We start from the raw sequence: 27,913 nt of genomic DNA, 5'->3' as shown, positions 1-27,913 counted from the left end.
CAAATATAACTCAAATGTTACCCAGAAATGACCAGAGTTGGGAAGTAACGCATTACATGTGACTAGGATGACATAATCGCGATATAATTGTTTTTATCCGTAATCTCTTACAGTAACATTACTAGCAGGATTAATGATGCAATACATTTTAAAGGGTGCTCTTAATCCACATACTTCAGTGAACAAAACAAAAATGTGCTGTCTCCTTTTAGATCCAAATATACGCATACTGCCTGAATTTGCTTTATGGTTTTAACTTCTGTTTGGTTATTTTGTTGCTATATATTTTTTATTATAATTCAGTAAGTGAACCCAAATGTTCATAAAATAGGTTGCGGGAGCTTAATCTACTGTAATTGTTAAACTATTAGAGGACACATTCTTTTATTCTTCTTTTCTAATGTTATATATCGTTCAGTTTTCTTACCTGATACGCCAATGTATTGATATTCATTTTCTATTTATTTGCATTGTGTTTGATATTAATGTAATCCATGTCACGGAAAATAATCAGGTGATACTTAGATAATGTTACTGGATACATTTTTTACAGGTAACCAGTTATTGTAACAGATTACATTTTTAACTGGGGCTGTTTTAATTGCAACCAAAGCAGCGATCAAAAAGAGTCAATCCATCAAAAATCACATAAAAACCAAAATCATGTCCTGTATTTAAATGTCAAATAATAATTTAACACTTACACCGTTTAGTTATTACATTTTATTTTACTACACATATATATGTGTATATATCTTTTCATTATTGTTATCAATTAAACTCCAAAATGTAATTTTGCAGATTGCCTAAATTATACCTATGTCAAAGAAAAAAGCCTGAAGACCAGAAAGCAGGAATTACACTATTGGAACTAAAATATAAGGGTGCTTTAATTTGATGGTGTGAAATTGGAGTGCCTTTGAAGAACGTCCACAAAAACCCACTCCCTATTCATTTCTCATCAATTTTGTGACTCTGACATGTCCCTTTTGTACACTAGAATTATAGCCTGGCTAATGTAAGGTACAGTTAAAGAAATATGTGACCAGAACCTTCAGGTGAATCAATTTAACCAAAGTGAAAGCCGGGCCTCCGTGATATAAGCAGGCCTCCCTCTTTTTGAGTGCTTTCTCTTTACAGATACTAATACTGTGTCCTCAATACATTTAGTCATCATGATCATCATCATCATCATCCTCATCTTCATCATCATCATCATGATCATTAGCATCTCTGTTTCCTTTATGTATAATAATGGGTACCAAAACATTAAAACATATATGTTCTAAAGCAAATTTCTACAATTCATCGCTTAATTGAACTAAACAAAGATGGTGTACAAATATTCATTTCAATACTTTTTTAAAAATGCAATATTTTTGTAATAACGAACACATTTAAATACTATTACGCCATAGTAAACATGATTCTGTCCAATGTCGCTCAAAGATAAACTTCACATTTTCCGAATAAGTATTACCCTATAACCGTTGAATTTATAATATCAATTCAAACAAAGTAAGTCCCATTCATTTGATATTGTAACTGTACATAACCCAACTGTGTACGGTTATGTGGATTTTATTTTTGGTCAGAAATTAACTTTTCTGCAATGATTTTATATTATGAAAACATTGTTTTTGGTTTAATATGTAAAAGTAGACAAAAAAAAACCCCACAAACAATAAAAAAATTAAGCGACAATTAAAAGCTGGATATCTACAGTGTTTTAATTTAAACGAGCAACAATGCATACCTTTTTTTTATTTATCATATTGATTAAATAAGTATAAGGCTTTTTTACTTGATTGATAAAACTTTAAATGAAATGTATAATTTGTTTGTCCCAGTCTTATCAGATGGAGAAAAGAAAGTTAGATATAAAACTTTTCCAGCTTATGTCAGACGAAATGTAGTTGCTAGAACAATCGGAAAGTGATTATGCATACTTTGTGTTAGCTTAGCTGTTTGTTGAAGAAGCCATCTGTTTATATGTTTCTTTGTAATTCTTTTTAATTGTTTTTTCATTAGCAAAACTTCATGCGCCGCATCAAAAGACAATGCAATTCATTAGCTCTCTATTTCAAGGTGGTATCTAACTAGCAGACGATTCTTTTATTTCAAGTCTTTTATTTCTTCAAGGGACATTGTCTAGAATTGTAGGCTCTCCTCATTATCAAATAATATGCAATGATAAATAAGAAGCAGAGTTTTTGATCAAAAACTGAGAGTCAAGTCAGATGTTTCTCCTAGATTGAAATGTGAAACTTCTCTCAGTATGCAGAATGAAAGGCCACCATCTGCTTTTCGTATGTTCATCTTTAGAGAGGACGTTGAACTGTCAGCAAAGTCCCCCCTACTTATCAGGACACTTAGACATTGCCACAACAAAAATATACTATTTTATACAAAGCCTTTGTACTGTATTTACACACTTGGGTCAATTCTATCGAAAGCGCGAACAATAAACATTTTAAAGAAAATGATGTTAATTCAAATCGTATTATTTACGCAAACTGCTGTAATGTCACTATGTAATTTAATTTGACAGTCAAATCTTAAGAACATCATTAATATAAAGTAGTGGGTTAAACACTTAAGATACAAACTAGAATTTCCATTATATTTTGATATTATATAATTCTTTTTATTTTTTTCTCTTATTATCCTTTATTTCTTTATCTTTCGCAATCGTAATTTACTTTATTCAACAAAACTTTAATCATTTTGGAACATAAAATGAATATACTAACCACTTAAATCTAGACTTTAAAATCTGAGATCAGTTGAAAAGTATACTGGGAAAGAAAGTTACCAATCTCCTCCTTTAAATCTGGAAAAAAAAGAGAACAAATATGAAGGCTTTCCTTGTGTCATACTATGAAGGCTTTCAACTGCAAAGACTCAAACAGACTTTCATATGAAGCTGTCACATTTTACTCATCTCATAACTCACAATTCTGGCTGAAAATATTGAAGTAGTCATCCGTTCTAATACTGAAGTCTGTTGAAGCGTGCATTCTTTTTTTATTTACTGCATTTTTCTCCAAATTTTGGAAATAAAAACAACATCATGCTAAGAAAAAAAACGTGTTTTAAAAGTCTATGATGTCAGGAAACCTTAGAAAAAGTGAACCACTTTCATTACACAACACGTACTGCACGTCTGACCAAAATGTACAAGGGAAGCCAAACCTAATATTATCCAGCTCAAAACAGCACCATTAAAAATGAGAGCATTCTGTGTGTTGTTTGCTTTAATATTGTGAAAATAAGCTATGAGCATGCTGCTTTCAAACAGCGTTCAAAGAGCATCAGCTCCATCTTCCTCCTTCCCTGTTAGCTTAGCAACAGCGGCCATTTTGTCTGCATTTGCATTGGTCCAAATGTCTTCTCAGGTTATGCCGCATTTCTTTGATATTCCTGTCAGGCGATGGCGGTTACATCAATTTCAACACATTTCGCAGGAACGAGATCTCTTAATTTGCACCTTTAACCGAGATATATGGTGGAAAATGTGGATTATATTTGAGACAAACCGTGCATGTTCCGAGCAGTAATGCATTAATTTACTGCTCAGTTTCTACCAGAAAGTGTTTAGTGTTAACCACGTGTCTGTCAGAAAAATGCACATGCATACAAGACACATAAGTGTGCACTACACTGGCACACACACACACACACACACACACACACACACACACACACACACACACACACACACACACACACACACACACACACACACACACACACACATACAATAAGATGAGCTGATCCCTTGCTCTGAGTCTGCGTCAACCTCCCGCTGCTCCCACCGACACACTACGTAGACAACCCACCACAGGATGTATAAACCCAGCTGTCCAGAGGTCACCTTGGCCTGTTTACTAGACTGAGTGGATGCACAGTGGCAGAGTGGACCATCCACAACAGCTCACCTACCAACATGTGTTCAGCTCTCCACTTCTACTGGATCCTCAGTCACGCAGTATGGGTAAGTAGCACAATCTGTGCTTTTTTTTTTTTACCCAAGTCAACTGCACCAACGAGGAAAAGCTGTGATGAACAAACCTGCTGGAGACTGTTCCTCTTACGTCTTTCAGCTCTTTGAAAAGTTCTGATTTACACACACGTCATCAATTAATTATATTTCCACCAATTAGCTTCTTCCTTTTCGACTTTGCCAGAATAATTTTCCACAAATCAATACATTTTTTATCTACTGGTCCACAGTTGTAGCTAGCTTGGTCTACCAGGAGACTACTGTGAAAACCCCTCCCCTTAAACATTTTTCTGAGCCTTAAATAGAAAATGACCTTAATGTATATCATGAAAATTGATAACTGCATGTACGAGATTATCTCCAAATTATTGCATCTTTAGGAATCAGCAGCTGAAAATGACTGAACAAATGTATACCGATCAACAAAATAAAAACAGTTTTAACGACTAACATGCTGACATTTTAACTGTCTTTACGTTTCAGAGGTTTATGGGCCTGTTGTCACCTCACAGGCCGAGCCAACAGTCCTGAACACGCTTTAATGTACCAGGTACTAACTCGGCTACTGTATGTTGCACACACATGCACCCACCCACCCACACACACACACACCCACACACACACACATGCACACACACACACACACACACACACACACACACACACACACACACACACACACACACACACACACACACACACACACACACGCGCGCGCGCGCGCACACGCCCACACAGACACTCACCTCGGTTCTGCTGAAACACACCACTAGTGAAACACTGGAGCTTCGTCTGGTTCTGGTGAGGTCCAAAATGTCCAGGTTAATGGCAGAGAGGGTTGAAAAAGACTGACTGGGAGCTGCCCTGACCACCCTGGTAAATATAAGAGAGCAAATCCTTTTCAGGTTGAGAGTATGACACGGGACTGCCACATAAATCTGTGCAGGCCCAGCCCGGCACAGCCTGGGAACGCCATGGGAGTGGTAGGCGGCACTACGGTGAGGTTTTTGGGGAGGATTATGGATTGAGACGTACAGCTGGGAGGCTAAAGTTACACTTTTCATTACCACTTCGAGGGGGTCTTGGCTGCCTGGAAGCCAGTCAGATTTGTGGAGACCTCTTTCTCCCCCTGGAATGGTTGTAATTCTGCAGGCGCATTCTTCACCTGAGGACAATTGTTTTTGATATGGCAAAAACAATTTAGTGAAACGCGATGGGGAATGCGTTTTTTTCTTTTTTCTTTCTATTTTTTGCCAATTGAAGAATGAAAAAAAATAAGGAAAAAAAGAGAGGGCACTGTGAAAAGTCCTCATTCACCAAAAGACCAGAGTAAAGAGAGAGCAGTATGCCCCCTTCTGGCTCTTTTCTTCTCCCCCTCTTTTCTTCTTCTTTTTTCCCTGGCGTCTGGAGATGTGAAGAAATGTCTTTTGATCAGCTCTGACAGAGCCTGGGCCATGTGAAGAGGGTGGCTAGCGGGACTCTGCCAATCCATGCAAGGCAAAAATGTTCCTAATAAGAGAGTAATAAGCTAACGAGTGCTGGGTGTTTGTCTGATCCACATTCTGGGTGCAGTTTGTGCCAGCACACCCAGTGCCTTCTGACGTGTACCCGACTCTCATCAGTCTTTGGACTGTTTGCCAGGTCACTGCATTTCACCTGGCTAGTCCCATATGCTCCACCAATGGTGCAATAGGCTGAAATGTGGAGCCTTGTGGGTACAACAACATTGAAAGTGGGAGTATTTCTTTTTCAGATTTTACACACATTTCAGGATTGTCAATCCTCAGAACGTACAATATGTTTCATATTGGCTTTGCTGAACATATACAGGGGTGGAAAAATAAAGTGGAGTATTGGTTTGAGCAAAGCACATTTGTCTCACCTTGCCCACACAACATCAACTTGGGCTATTTCCACAACTGACTGCTTCCATTGTATGTGTGGGTTTGAAGTGGTCACATATCAAAGGGCTCTGTCTCTGCAGGGTGGATTCTCTGGTACTCTGTAGAGCACAACAAGGAGATAGTTACCTCGCACAGCTTCTTACTGCAGCATCCCAGCCCAAATAAACACATCACCTCCACTGCAGGGGGAGGAGGACAACAGCACAGCTGCCAACCCCCTTTCCTTTTCCTACCCAGCAGCAGCACCAGCCAAGTCCACAGTGCTGCGGGGCATCCCAGGCATGAACAGGTGCTCTGTTGGTGGAGTTGGGCCTGGTTTTAGGCCTGTCTCTGGGCCTGTGCGGGATGTGTGAGGGCTGGTGAGGACTGGCTGGCCAGACTTTAATGGTGTGTTAGTGAGTCCTGGGCTCAGCACTGGTAATTATGGTGGGGAGAAGGCGATTAGGCAGTGCTGAGCAGCCCAGCGAGGGGGACGGGCCCACGCCCAGCAGGGAGGGGAGTCCTGCCACGGGAGGGACCAATCAAGTGTAAAGCGGAGAGCAGACCCTGGGCCTTGGTTCAGTGGGAAAAGGCTTGGCCACTGGTTCAGAGCGCCGCAACTTTCACGGATTAGTAGAGACACTATTCTGAAGACTGAAAGGGGGAACACAGCACGGAGGCAGCATCAATGCATGCGTGCACGCACACAAACACCCAGTCACACAGTCTCTCTCTCTTTCCTTTTCTCTCTCTCTCAAACACAAAACCCACCAACAGCTGGGAGGAGGGCTACAGCCATTGCCATATTACCATAGCAACGGCATATCTCACATTTGAGCCCAAATGAAGACACTTTGGGCTACAACCGGGGTATTTTTTCTTCCAGTTAATGGAAGTATTTTAATAGTTTTCCTCCGTGCTTGTAGAACGCTTCCCCCTGACTGAGTTAATGAGCTGCAATTGGAGGTGCTCTGTGCATCAGACAAACATCTTGTCATTTTGAAAATTACAGGATGTCTACAGTGTGAATTTAACATCCGCATTTATGTGGCAAAGAAGCTTCAATATATGCTGTAAAGACTCACTCATTTGGGTTAATCTTCCTTACATTCTAAGGTACACTGTAGTGCAAACAAATGGATCAAATCTGAGAGAAGTCACACTTTCAAGTAAAGTGATACAGTTTGCTCAAATTAAACAATTTTCTCTTTTCAACGCCTTCAGCAGGTCCGAAATCTTTGAAGAATAATCTTGTGCTTTGCTCCACTTGTAAACGATACTTTTATTCATTCGACTTTAAATGTAATTCTTCAAAAGCAGATAAGAAACTGGAGAGCTGTTTCACTGTGGAGTCAGCTGCTGTGTGGAAAAAGGACCTTAGTCATGATAACTAATTGCGGATTACTCAAATACTTGTTTTAGATACTCTTTTGAAGAACATGCTACGTAGCTTGGGACTTTCTTATTATACTGCTGAGACATTAAACAATTATAGACCATTTTGAATGGCTTTGCAGTGTCATCTAAAATGACACCATATTCTGTATGCTGAGTAAGTTAAGCAAAGTGTACTTGCAGTCAAAAAACAAATTGTAAATACCACAGTAAACATCTGGCTTCTGCTGCTGTTGTTGTTGGAGGAAACATTGGAGGCTTTCATCGAGCATGGCAAACGTCTTCAGTTTCCTTAGCATGCTCTTTGTCCTCATTTTTTGAAAGAAAGTAAACATGTGAGACACTGATTTGTTTCTGGATGGAGTATGAGAGCTCAAGTCCTATTCCATTCTGTTTAATGGGGTCTCTTCCCTATACAGGCTGAGTGTGTGTGTGTGTGTGTGTGTGTGTGTGTGTGTGTGTGTGTGTGTGTGTGTGTGTGTGTGTGTGTGTGTGTGTGTGTGTGTGTGTGTGTGTGTGTGTTGTGATTTTGCTTTCTGTGAGATGAGGAGTGTGTGCCTGTATCCAGGGGCCTCCCCCACCCCCATCCCGTGCTAGCTTTTGGTACTATCATCCTGCAAAGCTTCTCTCTCTCTCTCTCTTCTCTCTCTCTCTCTCTCTCTCTCTCTCTCTCTGTCTCTCTCTCTCTCTCTCTGACATGACACACATATACACACACACTTCCTGTCTCTTGGTCTTCCTCTCTCTCCCTCTTTCTCTCTATCCCTCTTTCTCTCTCTGTGAATTGCTCATCATGCTTTGACTTTGAAGTCACTGCTTTCTCTTTCTCTTTTTTGTCTCCGTGTGGCTTTGATTCACTAACATTCTGTGCATAGTTCCTCTAATGCCTGTATCCTGGTGCCTTATTCTTCCTACTCTGCCAGTGTAGGAACGGTGAGTCTCTTGCCTTTGAAACGACGTCCATAAATTACAACTTGTCAAGTGTCATTTTCCTTGTTTACAGCCCTTTTGGGCTCCTACTCCCCCATGTTCCTCTCTAGTGTTTCACATTTAATTGCACCAATAATGTTGGTGCTGCTCACCGGCTCTGCACATGCAGCTCGTTGCCGCTAAGGGGGTGCGGAAACTATTAAAATATTTTCCAGGCTTTACGAGTTTTATGTGTGTAATTTGTGTGGATATATCCCACTGTGTTACCACCAACTAGGAGAACAGAATGAGATTGTGCTGTGGCTTGTGTTACGACACTGAGAGGGAGTCAGGAAGAGATGGAGGGAACAGGCTGAAGGGTAAGAGTTAGAAAGGAAGAGAGGGAGAAAGAGAGCAGGAGAAGGAGAGTTAAGTCTATACAGGAAACCTGCACTAAGTGTTCCTAAATAGCTTGTGTTTTTCCTCCCCTGCACAAACAGCTTAATTTATTGCATGTCTGCTGAAGTCAACAGCCCTTTATAACCCCACAATAATTTCCCATATGTTCCATATATCACCACAGAGAGAGGGCGGAGGAGAGAGGGAGAAAAAAGACTGAGGCTGCAAATACGTTCAAGACATAATGCACACACACACACACACACACACACACACACACACACACACACACACACACACACACACACACACACACACACACACACACACACACACACACACACACACACACACACACACACACACACACACACACACACACATACACACACACACACACACACACACGCACACGCACGCACGCACGCACACACACACACAAACACACACACACACACACACACACACACACACACACACACACACACACACACACACACACACACACACACACACACACACACACACACACACACACACACACAAAACAATTACAACAGGGACAAACCATGGTCTTAATCAGACCCGCGCTGGTATGTGTGGATGTATGTGTTATTCCCAGCACACCGCTACACCTGTGGGTGGGCCATGAAATATTAAACACTTTTGTTCATGTTGTTTACTTTCATCATTAAGGGAGAGTCCTTGATAATAGGAAACTTCTCTCCTCTGGATGTGCAGCGGGGAGTACCTTGTAAGGGTCTGGCACAGCCTCCACCTCTCCAGCAGGACCAGTTTGTTCTTGTCAAAGCCCATGTGCCACGACGAGGCTGGCGAGGTGTAGGAGTTCTAAATTAAGAGGGATTTCAGTCAGCAATCCTCTAAATCTCCCTCCTGGTTTCAGTGTTTGGAATGAGGGATGGGCAGAGTTTACCTGCATCTTTGTTCATGCGTGACTCTGTGAGCAATTGTATGTCCTAATGTAAACACACTCGATTCAGAATTGACTATTGAAATATGAGCATAGTGCACTGATGTACACTATCTGTCAATAACACACTTTCCCCATAAAGAGTATCATACAACTTTGATAGAAATGAGTGAGAGTCGACAGAAGATGTTCTAGTTGTTGGGCTTAATAATACTGGTCGCATTAATATGTATTATAATGTATGTGTTGTAAAGCATGTATTAAAGGTCCCATGTCATGGCCATTTCTACTGATCATATTTCCATTGTTGAGGTCTACTAGAATAGATTTAAATTGTGCAATTTTCCAAATTCACATTGGTTTCTCATACAGCATCTCTGTAAAGTAAGTGTATTCACCAGGTATTCACTCTCTGTCCTAAAGGGCTTGTTGGAGGTCCTGCCCCCCCCCTCCCTGTGAGCCTAGTGTGCTCTGATTGGTCGGGACGTTGCGAGGCTCGCTGCTGTGAGGAGTGGACAGGTTTCCGGGTCGGTGATACAGCGAGAACAAGCTAAACTCATCCTGAGCACACACAAACACTCACAGCCGAAGTAAAAACAATAAGTGTGGCTTGATATTGAGTAAGAAAAAGGTTTGAAACGCTGTGAGAATGGGTCTGCGGAGAGCATTTCTCCACGATCCCAACTCGTCTATTACCAGCGTTCAGAGAGCTGCAAGTCAATGGGGACTCCCTGTTAGTTAGCCAAGGGATCCTGGTGTGTGAGGAGCTCCGCGGATTGGTCCATTTGGGCCAATCCGGTCATTTGTTGTTGATTTGGGTGTTCACATGTCACAGAACCCAGGAAGAAAACAATGGAAAATGAGGAATCTCCAACAAGGCGTTTTGGGGCAGCATAGACAGGTATTTTCTGTGTTAGAGTTTTACTCCCTACAGGGTGTACTTTGTTTTTTTTTTACTCTGCAGACCGTTTACATGCATACAAACCTTCATAACACACAAGGGGATGGGTAATAACCTGAAAAGCATGACATGGGCCCTTTAAATGTTTATATGCAGCTTATAAATGCAAGATGAGAAGGTAAAGTAAAGTATTACAGATCCATACATATGGCAAACAAGCAATATTTAATTCCAAGGGAGTTAAATAAATGTGATATGTGAACAAAATGATAATAATTGAACACAGACCTTTAAAAATGTAAAAATGATCCCCCCTGATGGCTATTTCATGCATTATCTTACCTCGTTGCATCTGTTCACACAGTAGCTTTGGTAAGACAGTGTTTTATTTTTTGTCAGTTTTATGTCAACATATGTTGCTATTTGTGTCCAGATGTGAACTTCACTCAGACCAGATAAGTGAAAAAACAGGCAGCTCCTTGTTGGTCTGGATGATTCACCCAGGGATGGGATTCTGGAGGTGGGGGCCGGTTGGCGGGGGGTTAGGCTGTGGTGCCAGAGAACGGATCGATCCCCAGCTGCAGGTGGCCGAGCTGGAGAACAGGCACCGAGAGCTCCGAAACCTGTCCTGACTACCAAACAAACTGCACACTCAGGCACAGACACACAAACAAAACAGCACATATGGAGGGACTCCACGCTCCAGCAATCATCGGATCAGACAGATGTACCGACTTGAGAAAGTAGTTTAGAGTAAGAGTTGTTTCATTCAATAGTTCATTATGATCCTCATACAAAATGCATCTTCATTTGATGACTTCCTTTGTGAAGACAGAGCAACAGCTGTGTGGAGCAGGAACAGTTTGAAAAAATACGTGATATTTGCACGAGTCAAGTAAATGTGATCCATAGCTTGAGATTCAAGATGTTTGATAAAGTTATTTTTATTTGTAAATGTTAAAAGCCCCAAAATGCCCCTCATTTAACAGGCCACACCACAGGACCATGTATCATATATTGTGTTTGATCATAAAAAGGTTAAAGCTATTTCTTTCCACGTATCCAAAAGTGAAGGAATCATCAAGTTATACGATGAGAGCAGCCCCATCCCCTGAGACTCCTTGTTCATAAAGAAATAGGTTAAGCCTTGATGTTTAAATCACAGGCAGTGTAAATCTCCTAAAATCCTTTCATTCTTGTTCAGACAAAAGAGTCTTGTTTGGGAACACATCTTTAAGATCATAGTTTTTGGTGGCAGCCGCTTCGTTTGAATCAATATACGGTGCAATGGTGTGGGAGATGGATGCAAAGATGGAGACATCGGAGGAAGAGAGAGTCAGGCGGGAAGAATGAGAGTATTTTACTTTAAGGTTTGTCTACCCTGTGAGATCAGGCACCTCTGCAGACATACAAGTTAGTTTAAAATGAGAGAATGATTTTGTGTTTTGGTCCCTGGAGATGGAAACTGTCTGGCCACAGTTTGCACTCAATAGCAGATCAATATCTCTACAATATCAAGCACACCCAACCTGGCACCCTCCTCCCACTATTCCAAGCACAAACAACATGAAATGAAATTTCATTTGATGTTGCTCTGTGGGCAAATGATTGAAGGTTGCCTTAGGCTAAAGAAGATTTGGTAGGAAAAGAAAACTTAAATGTGTCCCTGGTGCTTAATGACTGTACTTACAGGTTCTGCAGTGAGGAGCAGAGATGCATCACAAGTATTGCCTTATCTTAATTCAAGTCTTGTGCTGTTAACTCAATATTTTTACCTTACAGGCCTGTGCGCTCAGGGCCCGGACGCAAAGGGCAGTTTTATTGCTTTTCAAAAATCGAACAAACAGGCTTTATTTGCCTTTTCCCACCGACACACAGGGAAATTATTATCCTCGACGTGCAACAGTAAAAGAGTGATATTAAAGCTGTGGTGAAGCCAGTATGTTACAGCTGAGGCTACCACTCTGGCTCATGGCCGCTTCTAGCAGTTAAAATAGAAGAAAAATACAATTGGATCCTTCTTGAACCCCTGACCGCTCACTATATACTCGATGAAAGCCATATCCTCATACATGTGTATTAATGCCCCCCAAAAACTGTTTGGAGATCAGGGGAAGATATGTAATGGTTTGAAATGATTCACAGGCTGAACCGCCATTTGGCTGATAAGAGGTTCTTTTATTTCACTCATCCTAGGAGAGGTTCCTGCAACATATACCAAACAAAGACTTGGGAGAAGAGGGAAATCATGTAGTTGATTAGAGGAAATGAGCAAAATGTCAAGGACTTCTCTTCATTACCAGAAAGGCCTTCTCAAAACTCCTCCCGATGAATGAGCTCTTTTGAATAGACTGCAGCATTCACCCACTATCCTATGCAAACAAGTGGTCCAAGAACCACATTGTTTCAAAAGACCTTGTGACACACAAAAAAGCGGGCAATGTCTTGGACACACATGCTATCCCAGACTCTTTCACGCCCAGGCTAAACGTTTAGCCACCCTGGCTAATTAACTGCTGTGAAAGAGTGCGCATCAAAGGGAGGCGGAATTTGGAGACTCTCTGACCAACCCTCAGGTCCAGGGGTCAGCCCTCTCCAAGACAGAAGTTAGGACGTCCTGGCCCTGGACCTCTGGACGCTAACCCTTAACCCCTTCTGGAGCATATCAAAGCTCCGGCAGCAGAGGGTTGCACAGACGTCCCCCAACAATAACAGGAGGACATCAAAGAGCCGGTTGGAAAAAGACGAGAGGAGAAAAAAATAAAAGCGAGCCAATATCAAATTCCCTCTTATTCTGCAGATATTCCAAAAGATGAATATAATTAATCTCTCCAAGTTGTCATGGGTCTAAAAGGCTCTTGCTGTGCTGCAGCCTCCTTGGGGCACTTGAGGAGAATTATGTGATTAAACAGACCTGTGAATTCTGGACACAGGCGGAGAGAAGAAAGCTTCAGTCCTCTTCATAATGCCCCTAATGAAGTGGCTGGTGGCTCCGTCATCCCTGGCTGGGCCTTGTGCAGCCTGTTCACAATCTGTCTAATGACAGAGCGGGGGCTGCCGAGCGCACCAGTGCTTCCCAATGAGCCACAAAGGGAGATCACAGGCTCCATTGTGGCTAGGCACAGGAGCTTAGCACTCATCAGGCCCAATAAACCTGTCTCTAGTCAGGGTAGGACACACCCCTCCGCCGCCAGCCAAGAGCCCCACGCAGCACACTCCTTCAGTTGCTCACTCATGTCATTATGACATCAGGGTGACATGGCCTTATCACCCACTGAAATACAACTTACACTCTCTCTCACTACTGTTTATATTTAGGTGTTGACACTGGAATAACAAGCCTTTTTTCTCTCTTGGCCACTGCCGTTGTGTGTACTGTAGTGCATATAATGTATGGGTATGTATCTGCATACACTGGTTGTTTACTTGCCCGCCCTTTCGCCTCCATTTTAAACAGGGCCGCTCCTCTTGGCCTGTGCTGCCGCCCAGAGCTCCTGCCAAACGTATGCAAATGAGCATGTCCACAATGGTGCCCACAGCTGCACGCAGTCGGCCAAAGACAGAGGACAAGGCGGCCGTGCCTTTCATCCGTAACCCCTGATCCCCTCTCAGTGACACGTCATGTTCACCCCAACACTGGTCCCCTCCAAAAAAACATGTCGCCTCCAAGCCCAGATACCCACTCCCCACAGCTTCTCTCTATACACACAGATGAGCCTTTGGCCCGGCTGTTAGGAGCGTTGGACAGAGCGTCCAGATTCTGCTCAGACACTCACATACCAACACCCTGTCAATGGCTCTTGAACTTATGTTAGACCAAAGTGAAAAAGGAAATGCGAGGGAAAAGTAAACAACTTGTGCCTTTTTTCCTCCACACCCTTGAACAAGCTTTCCTCTGTGGTCATTATTTGAGCTAAAATTACTGTGCCGAGTGGACGAGGACAGAAGGAAAGAGGAGGGAGGAGGAGGGTTATCCAAGAAGAGTGGGGGTAAAGAACCTGATTGCTTTAATCTCAGCGCTCGCGGCGCACCCCTTTTCATAAAGCTTTTTGGCCGTGTGATTCAGACCCAGGCCCCAGTGTTCTGCGCCCCACTATTGTTCTCACATGAAAATCAATTCCCTTGAAGACCCTCCTTAATCCCGTTTTTGGCGTCAACAATGGCCACTTGTGCACGGCCTGATAGACTAAGAGCTGGGATGATGCGGCTGTCTGCTCTGATTCCAGCCCATTCAGGTAATGGCGGCCCGCATCACTTTGTAGTGCCAAGTGCAGGACTCGACAGGAAGACGTTTGCGATCATAATTTCCTGCAGAGCAGAGGCCCAGGCACCCTCCACACCCACAAGACTTTTAATTAGGACAGACAACCACAGAGATTAGAGACCAGCCTGTAACAATGACTGTCCCTTTGAACGTGCCTCAGCCTCTCTCCCCACTGAGCCCATATGGAGAGCATAGTACCATGATCACGCTAATAACGTTCACCTCAGCTATAGCACACAGCAGTAGTTCCTGTACCGGACCTCATGTTCTGCAGATCTGGACAGCTCTCTGTATACCTATGTGAATTAGAGTTTTTGTTAACCTAGAAAAAGGAGTATGCAGGTGTCTTAAGGACAACCCAGAGAGTTTCCGGCAGGGGTGTGTTCAGTTTTTGGTTTCAGATAGTCTTTCAGATGCTCAGACTTCACAAAGACAAAAGCAGTCACCTGCAAGGTGCTGGTTTTCAACAAATGTAGATGTCCGCTGATCTTTTCTTGGATTCCCACATCAAAACAGTGCAGTTTCCTTGATTGCTGGACTGCAGATATCATCTTTGATGCAGCCTTGCCTCAACTCTCCAAAGACCAACAGGAAAGGCAGCAGAGAGCAGCATCACAGCAACAATCCCCCTTAATTACAGTCAGAGCTATATCTAAAAATCCTGATGAGGGATACAAAGGCCTAAGTCTACAGAAGAGATTTCATTACTCGTTCCTCTCCTTACCTTTTCTGTGTTTGGTAAAGAAAGGGAACAAAGGAGGAACCCTACTGATTGAAAACTAGCAGAACAGTGAAACAACAGGACACAACTGATCGCTCATGCATGGCTGGGATTAGGATAAAAGTAGAAAGAGCATGGAGAAGAAAGAACACAACAAAAGAAACAGGGGACTGACAAACTTTTTTCTTTTCCTTTTGTGGTGAAAAGGATGGAATGAAAGGTTTGGTCATATGAAAAGATAGAGAGAGAACGATTACCAAACAGAGGCGGCCCTTTTTTAGCCTCTGTACGCCTCCACTCTTGTTCCTTTTAACTACAGCTACATGAAAGATGAAGCACAGGTCTCTGGTGGCCGATATGGGACAAACATACCAGATAAAAATGAATTGTTTATCAGTAATTGTTCATTCATTATTTGTTTAAAGACAAGGCGGTTACGTGCCAGATATCTTTAATGTGAATTTTCTAAGACCACAAGAATGGAACATTGTGATTCCTATTGACCAACTGGCTTGTGAAAGTTGTTCACTACACACTAACTAACAAGACAGCACTCTTTTAAGCCACTGCCTCTGCTACATGGAGATCATCCAACAATGCTCTGAGTGCCTCCCATGCCTTTGGACTTGGTTCAAATCGTATTCTATTCTTTATTTATCTTCCACAACAAAAAAGGAGGGGAAGGCAAGTGATTAGAATTTCTGTCTTTGACTTCTCCTCATTTAAGGGGGTATTTGTGAATGTGGGGAGGTGATGGCTACGCCTCTGTTTCGGCTCGTTTTAAGTGGTGCACCACTCATCCTCCCTCAGTTTGGATCAAGGGTGAGTAGGGGGGCATAGTTAACTTGTCTGGAGGTGAACGAGGTCACGGTGTGAGTGTGAAGAGGAGCACAGGTTTCCTGGTCAGAGAATGAAGAATAAACAGGGAGTGCATGGACAAAAGAAAAGACTTAACTCACATCTGAACAGCTCAAAGCACTTGTGGTTCGTTCAGGGAAATGTTTATATGCAAAATGTTTGGGTTAAAATAAAGAATAATGGACACTACTGCATCAGGCACTCATCCCTTTATGTAAAAGGGCTCTTTGTATCCTTTAGTTGAGGGATTAAGAAATCCATGGACTGGCGATATCAGTAGATTATCTGCACTGTGCATCTCTTTAATACTCTGGAGAAGAAATGTTCTATAATCATGATTTCGGTATTTTCCCAGGTGACATTGCATATAAACAGTAATCTGACATGATGTACAATAAGAGAATAATCATTATTTTAAGTATAAAGGGTAAAACGTGTTTTGCTCAGATTGGCTTTTCTTCCAAATTGTGTTATGCTCCCACAGACTCCACTGCTGTGTGTGTGTGTGTGTGTGTGTGTGTGTGTGTGTGTGTGTGTGTGTGTGTGTGTGTGTGTGTGTGTGTGTGTGTGTGTGTGTGTGTGTGTGTGTGTGTGTGTGTGTGTGTGTGTGTGTGTGTGTGTGTGTGTGTGTGTGTGTGTGTGTGTGTGTGTGTGTTCAAAAACACACATAATAATTATAAATTATAACAATAACTAGCATTCTTTTGTCTTTGTATTCCCTGCCAGATACTATTTTCCCTTTTTCCTGACCTTATTAAAACCCAATATGTAAGAAAGTATTTAATTCGTAACCTTCCCTCTAACAAACAGATTCGCACAGATGGTGACAAAATACAGTGATGAACAAAAAACATTATTATTACACAACATAAGGAAAGACTTAATGTTTCAGATGTTATATGGGCTGGGCATGTACATGCACAGTACATTATGTTATCGTACAGGTTTGAGGTCAGTTAGACTGTTAGAACTGGTATGAAAAAAACTGTTATAAAACTTGAATAGTAGATCACCAAATATAATTAATTGGGAATGGGAGGGGTAGTGCTGCTTAAAATGTTCTGTCAGCATCAATCACGGATGTAGAGCAGAGGAAAATGTATTGTGTTTTACAATGTTTTACAGTTGAGGTTTCAAGGACCACAAACAGAAGTGATACCAATTGTAGTATTTCAAAAACATGTCATTGGTTCAGAATAGTGTATGAGACATTTTCATATCATTAACAAAATGTCATTAAATATTAAGCTTTTATGTTTTTGTTGTGCTGTGACAGAACGCTTATGGATCCAAAACAGAACAAGAAGGTAAAATCACATAAAAGTATTAATTATTAGTGTTACAGCATTGTTAGACACAATATTCCATAACAATCAAAACGGTTCCTTTATTTGTAAATGTATTTATAAAATCTTTATTGGATTGATCATAGTAATGGAAAAAAATAGAATAAAACAAGGACTAGGTTAGAAAGGAAAAAAACAATCCTTTAATTGCGAAAGTATCTTTTAAGCATTGATGGTTGCGGGATGAGCCAACAATGGAAGTGAACTAAAACTCAGATTGATAGATATTGTGTGCAGCTTCACATGAGCAAGTCTCTAAAGCGCAGAGAAATCCCAGAAATACTGTTCGGCATATATGAAAGGAATTTGTTTTTAAGTAGAAAATAGTCTCACAAGGCAGCTTTCCATGCACCAGCAAAAAATGCATACATTTGTATGAAAGCTGTGTGTGGTTTGAATCTGCAAACCTTAACTAAAGGCTCACACTCTAAGACATTAACAAACATGAAAACATCCTAAACCGAGCATCTATTGTTGGCTTGACAACACTTAGTGCTGATGGTGTAGGACAAACATGCAGAATGAAACCAGCATCAACCCAGAAATCACTTGGGTCTTATACAGGCAGATGGAAAATGTAGAACTATGACACATTTAAATGCGTTCACTAGAAATTGATTTCTTGGAGCAAATTAACCAAACTAAAACCGACTATAAGCTCTTATCATGAATTAACCACAAAAATACACACACTGAAATATGCATGTGCAGACACAGACAAACAAGAATCACTACACTTTCAGTCCAGAGCAAAGACATTGTCACATGGTATTCATATGTTTGCTTAAGTGCTTCTGTCTCTTTTGAGTAAGCTCTGGCTATTATCCTGAAATATAAACCACGCAAGTCGTCAAAGTGGCTTTCTGGAAAACAATAGTGTCTGTCCCCGAATGCAGGGGTCCAAGCGGGGGATTTTTCTGTGTCACCCCCGATTCTCTCGCATCTTGTAGATGGCTTCTCTAATCGCCATGACTGGCTGACCTTTAGGCCGGTCCCTTTCTGGGATTTACAGCTTTCACTGGCTTGACCTTTGCCACCCAACACTCCTACTGACACTCCCTTCACGTGAACTCAACACCAAAGCTGGACAAGAGCTACTGCAGGCCAGTGTGTAGGAGGCTACCGCTACCTCAGCATGTCAAAACCTCTGTAGGTGGTATGATTCAGTCAGTGGTTTATTAACCCCCACCTCCGACCACCCCCTTTACCCCCTACCTCCATAAAGAAAGTTTCCCCTATGGCCTGGAGCAAGGTAGACCTGCTTAAAGCTCGGCCTAATGACGTGTGCCATGGTAGAAGAGGCTAAATGCCACCACCACATGTGGGGATGATTACAGGAAGTGGTTCAGAGTAGCAGGGGACCTCAGGATTTTGGGGGCGGGTTTGGGGCACAGAGGCAGTGAATTCCCACAGGCCATTGTTTTCGGGCAACTCAGCACAAGCCCCATCCTGGCCAGGTCACGCAAATTTAGGACCCAATGAAATTAAGGTCCCATGGGGGGTCGTGCTCTCTTAATCTTTAATTAAACATTCCTCACACTTTGCATCAGCATTTTAAAAACAAAAAACATAAAAAGGATCAGTGGTCTTCTTTTAATGGAGATTACACAAGTGAGGTGACACTGCAGTTTTTGGGCTTTTAAATAAAACTTGCCGGGCTCGGTCTCAGGTCGAGCTGCTTAGTCTACAACCCTACTCAGCATAACGCTCCCTTGTCGGAAACACAGTAGCTAAAGTAATACAGCATTTCCTCTTTGGGGGGCAGTTAATCACCCCTGAGCAAACGTGTGTACTGGAGCGTGAAGGCACCATTTCTCGCACACTTCACAATGAACATGTTTTAAACTGCAGCTCCTCTGTGCCACACCGGCCAACACTGCCAAACCAGAGAATACTTTTCAGTTTGGAGGGGATACAATTGTCTAGGGTGAGATTATAATAAAAAAGTTACATTAACAGGTCTGTCCTTTGCCCAGCAAACAGTTTCAATAGGCTACAGGAGTGTCTTTGTGAGCTTTTATTTAGACTTGCCAGAGGGAAACTTACTCTTATCACTTCTTTTTCTGTAAACCTTCAAAGGTCACAAGTTATTATTTATTGCCTTGTTTGACTGTGGCTTATGAAATCCTAAATGACTTGGTAGAGCAAGTTGGTAACCTCCTACCCAATGAAGTGGTCTTTTTCTCTCTTTTCTCACAGACAAACAAAAACAAAACAACAAAGAGAGGCGGTACATAAAGGGGCTTTGGTCAGATGGGTCACATGCTGTCCATTGAGTCTCTGGTCCATCAAGACCATTCAGCAGGCTCTATAAAACCGGCAGGCTGCTTAAATACCTGACAGGGAGAAAAGAAACAAAAACAAAGAGAAGGAGGGGGAACAAGAGATAAAATAAATAAGACAGCCTCTGTGACTGATGTGTATAGATGGTGCCGGAGAGTCACTGACAATTCAAGAAATGTGGCTGTGGCCACAAAAGGCGGCTGGAAAATACTGAAGGGGCTTGCTGGGCACATTTTTAAGGCCTTTCCCACTTGGACCCCCTTTTGAGTCTTTGTCTGTGCTCTGGCTCCATGAGAAAAGTCAATCACAGACGCTTGGCTGTAGATTCTTGGTTTTCCTTTTCTTGTTACAGTTTGTTCCCCAGTATTAAGCCAAAAGCAAGATACTCTATGTTTGTGTAACTAATTAAAGATGGGGATCTATATTCCAGTTAACCAACAATTAAAGAAAATAGTAGAAATATATTGCTTTTCCTGTCATACCCTGATTAAGATGTTACTCATATTTTAGCCTGAAAATATGGCAACATCAAAAGATGAGTGGAGAAGAAAGATAAATACTGGGCAGTGATTAAAATCCATATTTATGCAGCCCAATTTTCCTTGCGAGGGAATTCAATGTGTTGGTTAGCTGGCTCCATTTGATCTGTTCAGAGAAAAGAGATGTCTGAACCTCGGGGGCCTGTGATCCCAGGCTAATGCATTGGCAAAAACAGTCAATTATATTGTAAATTATGGGGAGAGGGGCGTCAAAATGTTTGAACACCACAGTTTTCTTCATAGATTAAAAAGGTCTGTGGAACACAGAAAATGTGAAAAATAAACAGGTTGGATCAGTGAGCTTTTGGAGAGTCAGATTTATCAACACTGACGTTTAATTACAGCGAGGTAATCACACAGTTTGTGCAACAGAGCAGCTCTAAAAAATGACATGACCTCAAAATACCTTCCCAAACCTCACACAGCACACAACAATGGCATAGGAATTATTTCAGGGACTAAAGAAGGAAGTTTACATCAATGGCTCTCTATGTGTCTCTTTTCATTGCACAAAGAATAGGCGAAACAGTAAGATGTTGTTTAGATATTTTATATCCAAAATCCAGTCAAGTTATCCAGCATTGCACCGACGCACCCCCCCCCCCCCCTTCTTTAACAGAGCCCCAGAAGGATTTAAGCTTCTCCACAAAACTGAGCAAAGATTTCCAAGCCTGCAAAATAACAGAAGTAGCAAAGTTTACTCTCTATTTGAAAGGGAAGTGTTTTTATGTTCAAGCAAAGGAGTAAGTTTATAATTTCCCTAATGCCCCATTTCCATGCAGTGTTTGCTGTAAATCAGAGTGTATGTGCCCGAGGGCTGAGAGGAGAGCATTTCAACTGTGTCTGGCTATAATCCCACTCAGCCTGAATCTGTAACCCTATGTTTATTCTGAACCTGCAGACATATAAATCACAAATATGAACGTAAAGCTGTAAATCATTCTGCAGGCCTACACACTGTTTTGGTCTAATCCATATTGAGACATCTTTTCCATGTCTACAGTGAGAAATGACCCACATCATCAATACTCTGCATGTTGATGTATTTCTTGTAGCTTTCATAAGCATCGATAAACCTTTGTTTCAAGCGGAAAAAAGATTCAATCAATCCAAGCAGTTATTGATAGAGATACTATTCTTCCTCACATTTAAACACATGTTACAGGAAAGCATGTTTAAGGTTCTAATAATCTAAATGTAATATAAAATGATGCATAATAGAATGCAGAAGAGCAAAGTACAATCAAATGAAGCACACATCGTCATGATGTTGAGATATACTGCACAAGGTCCCAATTTTCTTTCAACATTAGCCATAAGGCAAATGATATATTCACGCTTTACAATAAACGTTTTTGATTCCCTCCGTCTGGTGTGCTTCAGATGTGTGTTCCAAAATTACAATTCCACTTTTTCCCTGTGACCAGTGGGCAAAAACTAAACGCCAGTTAATTCTCTGCTTGAAATAGCATATACACAAGTAATCATCTGTCGTAATCTTGGCCATGTTTTCCAGTAATGGAATAGATATTATGTTATTTCTTGCATGATGAGATGTGGTCGGCTTCCTCTTTGATCTCGTGCACTCGCCAGGAAGAGGTAGATTAAAAGGTTCATGAAATCAAAATAAAGCTTGAATTGGTTTTTAGTGGGACGCTTGAATACGAAAATTAGCTTTATGCAAAACATTAGGGGCACACGCTGGGAATACCAACAGCTGCCTCATGCTCATAGAAACCAATGTATTTCTATATCATCATTTGAAATGCAGTACCAGCCAAGCGGGTGCAGTTTTATTTAGGGATCACGTGTAACCTGAAAATCACACTTTTAGGTTATGCTTTTACATGTGCTCAGAGATCACAGTCTATAAAATAATAAGCATGTCTTTGGTCATATTGCTGTGTGGTCAGAGGAAAGACGAGGGCTCCTTTTAGTGCAGGGCTGAAGTCAGGGGGGTGGCTATTTGAAGTGAGCACAGAGAGCTGGGTTTCATTGGATAAATCTAGGTCTTCACAGAGGAGCTGCCCCTGGTACAGGAGGGGGAGAGGAGATATATATATTTTTTCTCCCGTGGCATTTTTCCCCATGCAAAAAAAAAAGATGGGCACTGGAGCTAGCCTGGAACGTGATCATAGGCCAGCACCAGACCAGAGAGCTCCCCATTAAGGTTTTGGGTTATAAACAGCATCTGTTTCAAATAGGGCTAAGACTAGAGGAGCACTCACTCCCTTTTTCCCTTTGCCTGTACCACAGATCTGGCACAAACTATCAAGTCTCTTTTCTCTCCCATTGCTTCTCCCATCTTATCTCATCTCGTCTCTATTCTCCCACTTCTTTAGAGTTTTATACGCCTCCTGCTCGTTATGGCCTTAAAAGAAAGGGATTTATTTAGCGCATAAAAAAACGCAGCACAGCACAAGCATACATGCTAGTTTGTGTTTAGTGCCATGACTTTGACGTGCCAGGCTGCCTGCAGCCTACAGAGTCATGGTGTCAACACAAACCACAAAATGACCACTCTTTTCTGGTTTCCTATGACCTTGTCCTTTTTATCCCTGTAAGTACAGAACAAGAAGGACAATGCGTTTTGAGCACAAATGACATGTGGCCCACAGAGGAAAACCGTTCTGACAGGTTCTTATTCAATCTTAGCTCAATTATTGAATATTACAGTACAAGCAGCCTTTCAATTGTCACAAACAGAAAACAGTCTTCCAGATGAGGCTGCTTCTCTCAGAAAGACTCTGAAAGAGGCTGTGTGCCGCCCTCTGCTGGACAAGATATAACATGATGTTTGATACGGCTGTGATAATTACAATTTCCTTCCATAATTTATATTTTATTAATTGATTTATATTGAAATAAAATACATTGATCGGTGAATACAAAAATATTTGAAATGAATAAAGAGCTTAGAAGAAAAGTGCTGTTTTTTCACCTTCTGATATTATAAAACTTGAGAATGGCTTAGCTTCTCCTCTGAGTAAACAGGAAGAGTGTTATATTTACACCAAAACCCCACTAATCCTTCCATCTCTGTGGACTGGTATCATTAGGGACTAGCATGAGAGCGTTCTTGGCAAGTTGCCTCTTCAAATAACAGCTATCAGGGGGCTGCATCTTGTTTTTATCCTACACCAATGAACATTTGAAACCAACTCTCTCCAGCAAATGGCTGAAACATCGACGTTATTTTCATATACAAATACAAAAAAAGGGTAATAGACACTTCATTTAAATATGGTGCGTTTTTGTTGGTAAGTGATCAGGTGGCTGATTTCAGGTTGAAAGGCTGAGGAGAGGGTGGAGGTAGGTCTTTGTTCCCAGCTTGCTGAATGTGTGTGCAAAGCTCTAAGCTGCACCTATTTAAACACTATGTATTAAAGTGTATAGCAGCTCAAAGCCCCTGGAGTGAAAGAGAGATACAAAAAAAGAAGGAGAGAAATAAAGAGTTTCAGGAACGAGAAGTCACAGCCTTGTCTATTTAGAAGTGACATGACACAAAGTTGCTGCTTTATTCCTCGCCTCTGTGTGACAGCTGAGCCATGATAAGAAATGTGTATGGGGGAGACACATGTACACTCAGCCGCTCTCTGTCTGACATCCATGTCAAAATAAATCCTTGCAAACTCAATTTCTACCACTTTAGTTTCCTTCAAATCAGCCAATTGAAAAAATGTGACAATGTTGATGGCCAACTCCAAGATTTCAAGGACTTTCTGACAGGTCTGCTTCACTATAATAGATTGGCCGTAGATTGGACATGCTGCTTGGCACGAAAAGGTTGGGTAAGGACAGGCTTACCCCATCCACGGACACGGTCTGGACTGAGACTGGCCAACAGATGGTCACCTGGATTAATAGAGTCAATTAATTCATCCCATTATGTAATTAAGGACGGAGTCTGGTGAGCGGAGAGAACCAGGCTTGGCTGCCTAAGATGTTAAGCATCTGATTTATCTCCTAAAAAAAGCAAACCTGTGGGTGTTATCAATCAAACAACACCTCGGTGTGGAAAACAACTGTTCAAAACATGTGCAAAGGCAAGTCGGGGAAGATTATTCCTTGGTTTTTTCTCACACTTTGTCATCAGGGCAAAAAAATATGATGTCCTAGTGAGTCTAGTTTGGTTAAAAACACAAGAAGAGTATATGACAGAAATACAGTAAGGTCTTTTGTTTCCCTTACCCTGATAGTCCTTTCTGAATCATAGCAGGGTGTTGTTGTTAATAGTTTTTACCCTAATGGAAAATGTAATAATAGAATGGAAAATTAACACTGACAAATTGCTCCGCCTTTATGTGATGCCATACTTACTTTAATAAAGCACTTAATATGCTAAACATTTATACTCTAGAACAAAGTAGGATTATTTGTCAGAAACGCCTATCTGACCCCGGTTTATCCACTAGAGGGAGCTCTGATGTCGCAGCTCCCATCTGCTCCCCCTGTATGGCTTGCTGTGAGTTTCTGAGTGGATCTGAGGTAAAAGAAAAAGCAGTTTGAGGGCACAGCTGATGAAATGTTGGATCACAGTGAGGAAAGGGATGACATGAAAATGTCTTACTGTTCACGTATTCCTTCCTTCCCTGAAATCTGTGAGCAGATCAATTACATCTGGATTCAGACAGAATTAAGTAATCCTCATTATGTGGCTTCCTGCGCTATTGCAATTGCTTTTTCAAGTGTGTGCAAGTCTGTCTGTGTGTTACCATTTGCATTACTGTATAATAAATGCTGTATTTACTCACCTGGTGTATAGTGGTGCAATAGTCAGTGTGAGTGATTTCCTGTCAGGGGGATCAATGCATTTGATCTGTCATCAGTTACCTCATGTTTCAATTATAAACCTTACTTCCACTCTGATGAAAGTTCTCTAACAACATGTGCTCTGAAATGGAGGATGAAAGAAAAAAGAAGAAGAACATTTATAGAAAGAATAAAAGTATGTCTGATGTAGCTTTATGTCACTAATAACAGGTACATTTCAAACAGGACAAGTTTTGTTATAAGTACAAACGTTCTCTGTAACAAGCGGCACAGTTGAATCCTACAATTTATATTGGTATATCTATAACAACAGACGTGTTCATTTGGCTAAGACAACACAAAAAAGCGGGAAAAGTCTCTCAACGGGCATGTGGCTAGAGTCGCTAGACACTTCCCAGTAGGGAGCACTCAGTGGGGGGTATGTCCAGCTGAAGACCTCCTGTCAGCTGGGGGTCACACACACACTTATACACACACAGATACAAGCATTTCGTAATCTCAGCTACTCCTATTAATTACCCCTCTGTAATCTCCAAGGGTTTTCACACATATCAAGAGCAGGCCCTGTGCTCATTTAATTTAATGTGGGTTAGTATGCGAGGATAAGAGGTAGGACAATTATGCTGATCTTTCTGGCCGTCCCCCGCCTTCCTCAGCATCCCAATAAAAACCCATCCCAGCCACAAAAGAGGATGTTGTCTAAGACTAATCTTGGCGCAAACTCTTAGTAAGTCTAGCCAGCAACAATCTGGTAAACGTCTGAAAACAATGTTGCGTCTGAATTAGATGTTTCTTTGTTTTTGTCTTAAAAGACGGTCGTATGGGACCCGGTGCATTAGACTGGCTGTTTATGGAGCCTCGAGGTCTGAGTGATGGGAGGAAATGGCCTGGCCCTCAGTGTGGCCAGTAGGGTGTGTCTCACTGCCCTTTGCTAGATTGCATTTGCTACATCAAAGAGCCTTACTTATCCAAGAGCATAGCTATCCATATGGAGTTTAGATCTCCCACGGGAGTATGAGAAAATGAGGTTAGTGACACACACTTTGGAGGTTAGAGGTGTGAAAGAGAGAAGAGCACAGGAGAGGAAAGGAGAGGAAGAGAAATAGGAATAGGAAAAGGCAGACGAAGCGGAACAGGACGAGGAAGAGAAAGAGGAAGAGGAGACAAGGTGCCAATGATGTCACACCACATTTACACTGTTTATTTTTAGCTTCCACTGTTCGAAGCCAGTGTGTGAGATGCTGTAATTAAACTGTTCAAACTTCACATGCCACTTAACGCTCTTAAAATAGAAACTTAACTGCAGTCGGAAAAATATGTTTCCCAACCTAAGTAGAAACAGTCAAAAGAGAAAAATGTCTTTCCGTTTGTTTTGATCCCAGTGAGATGTGACAGCTGTGAGCAGAGACATGTCTTTCAGATGCCAACTCCAGGTTGATCCCAATGTCTGACTACGCCAATATCATCTACCCAAGGTGAGATAAGACACCTCACATTTCATCTTATATATAACAACTGATATTGTGTTTTCTTTCAACATTTCTATATAATATTTCTTTAAATTCATAAAGATGTCACACATTCTTTAGTTTGTGTTGTTTCAATATATAAGAGTTCCTTGTTTTTTACAGCAGATGGCAGCATTGCACATAAAATGGATTCCACAGAAATAGGGACAAAATCATCAACATGTCACTGGGGCCATAATTAATTCCAACTATCTCTTGATGTATTTATATCTACAGCATTTTTGTGTTCATCAAATGACAAATGACACAGGTTATTTTCTGGAAGCCAGATCACTTTTCATGCTCTTATAACAATGACACAATGCAAGTGAACATGTTTTGACATGAGTCTCATGGGATTGTTGCACCTCTGTCCCTTTATCTTCTCACTATGCTAATATCATTCTGAGAAATTACGTTAAATAGACAAGCTAAAAAGTTTATGTAAGATAATAAATAGTGGAATTGTGTTTGAGCAGGAGGATTTTCGCCGGTCTATAATAGTCTCTTGTCCTGTTTTATATAATGTTCCCACTTGAATCGAACTGAGTAGATGAGGCTTGAGCCCTAAAGCCATATAGTCCTAAAGAGCCTTTACTTGCTCTTGTGTCTAATCGCACAGGGCTGGTTATTGACTCTTCTGTGTGAATGCATCTGCCTGATAGGCCAGAACTCTACAGGGAACATTTCCACTTGTGAGGGCTAACCTCTGGAGCCACTTTGTGAAAGCACTAAAACGTGCTGTTGCTTGCTGTCTGCGGACGCCTAATGCATCAAAAAGAAAATAGGGGGCCAAGCAAAATCAGGAAGTTGTTGCAAAAATGAGATTATGCGATGTAGCTGAGGAGGAGGAGGAGGAGGAGGAGGAGGAGGAGGAGGAGGAGGAGGAGGAGGAGGAGGAGGACCGGCGCACTGAGCCAGTGGAGGAGGTGTAGAGCTGTTAAGAGAAACATGACCCCAGGGCTTTTTACCACTGCAAAGAACTGTGTAAAGTGATATTAGCTGGACCATAGGGGGCATCGCCATGGGAGTCTCTAGCATCAGTAGATGATTGACTCGGAATAATCCCAGAGAATATCAGACAAGACAAGATAATGTGGACTCAATAAAACAACTAAAGAAAAATGGGACATCTGAGATAACCTCTTTTTGTTTCTTTTGGGTTCAAATGAATACATTAGATAGTATTTTGGGCTG

At 41.5% G+C, this 27,913-nt stretch overlaps 1 protein-coding gene across 2 annotated transcripts in view; it reads right to left on the bottom strand.

The window, feature by feature from the left end:
• Positions 1-5,410, bottom strand: part of LOC307031985 (uncharacterized protein) — a 115,024-nt gene extending 109,614 nt beyond the window's left edge. For both annotated transcript variants that reach the window (XR_013806133.1, XM_079669636.1), the window contains exon 1: positions 4,753-5,410. Coding sequence is in view for 1 of the 2 variants with exons in the window: in XM_079669636.1 (XP_079525762.1) it covers positions 4,753-5,319 (567 nt within the window). In the remaining variant the exon portion in view is untranslated. The remainder of the gene's footprint in view (positions 1-4,752) is intronic.
• Between the last annotated feature and the right edge of the window lie 22,503 nt (positions 5,411-27,913).

The sequence above is a fragment of the Notothenia rossii genome (genome assembly GCF_949606895.1).
Source record: "Notothenia rossii genome assembly, chromosome: 3".
Lineage (NCBI taxonomy): Eukaryota > Metazoa > Chordata > Actinopteri > Perciformes > Nototheniidae > Notothenia > Notothenia rossii.
This window is presented reverse-complemented; position numbering and strand designations above follow the sequence as displayed.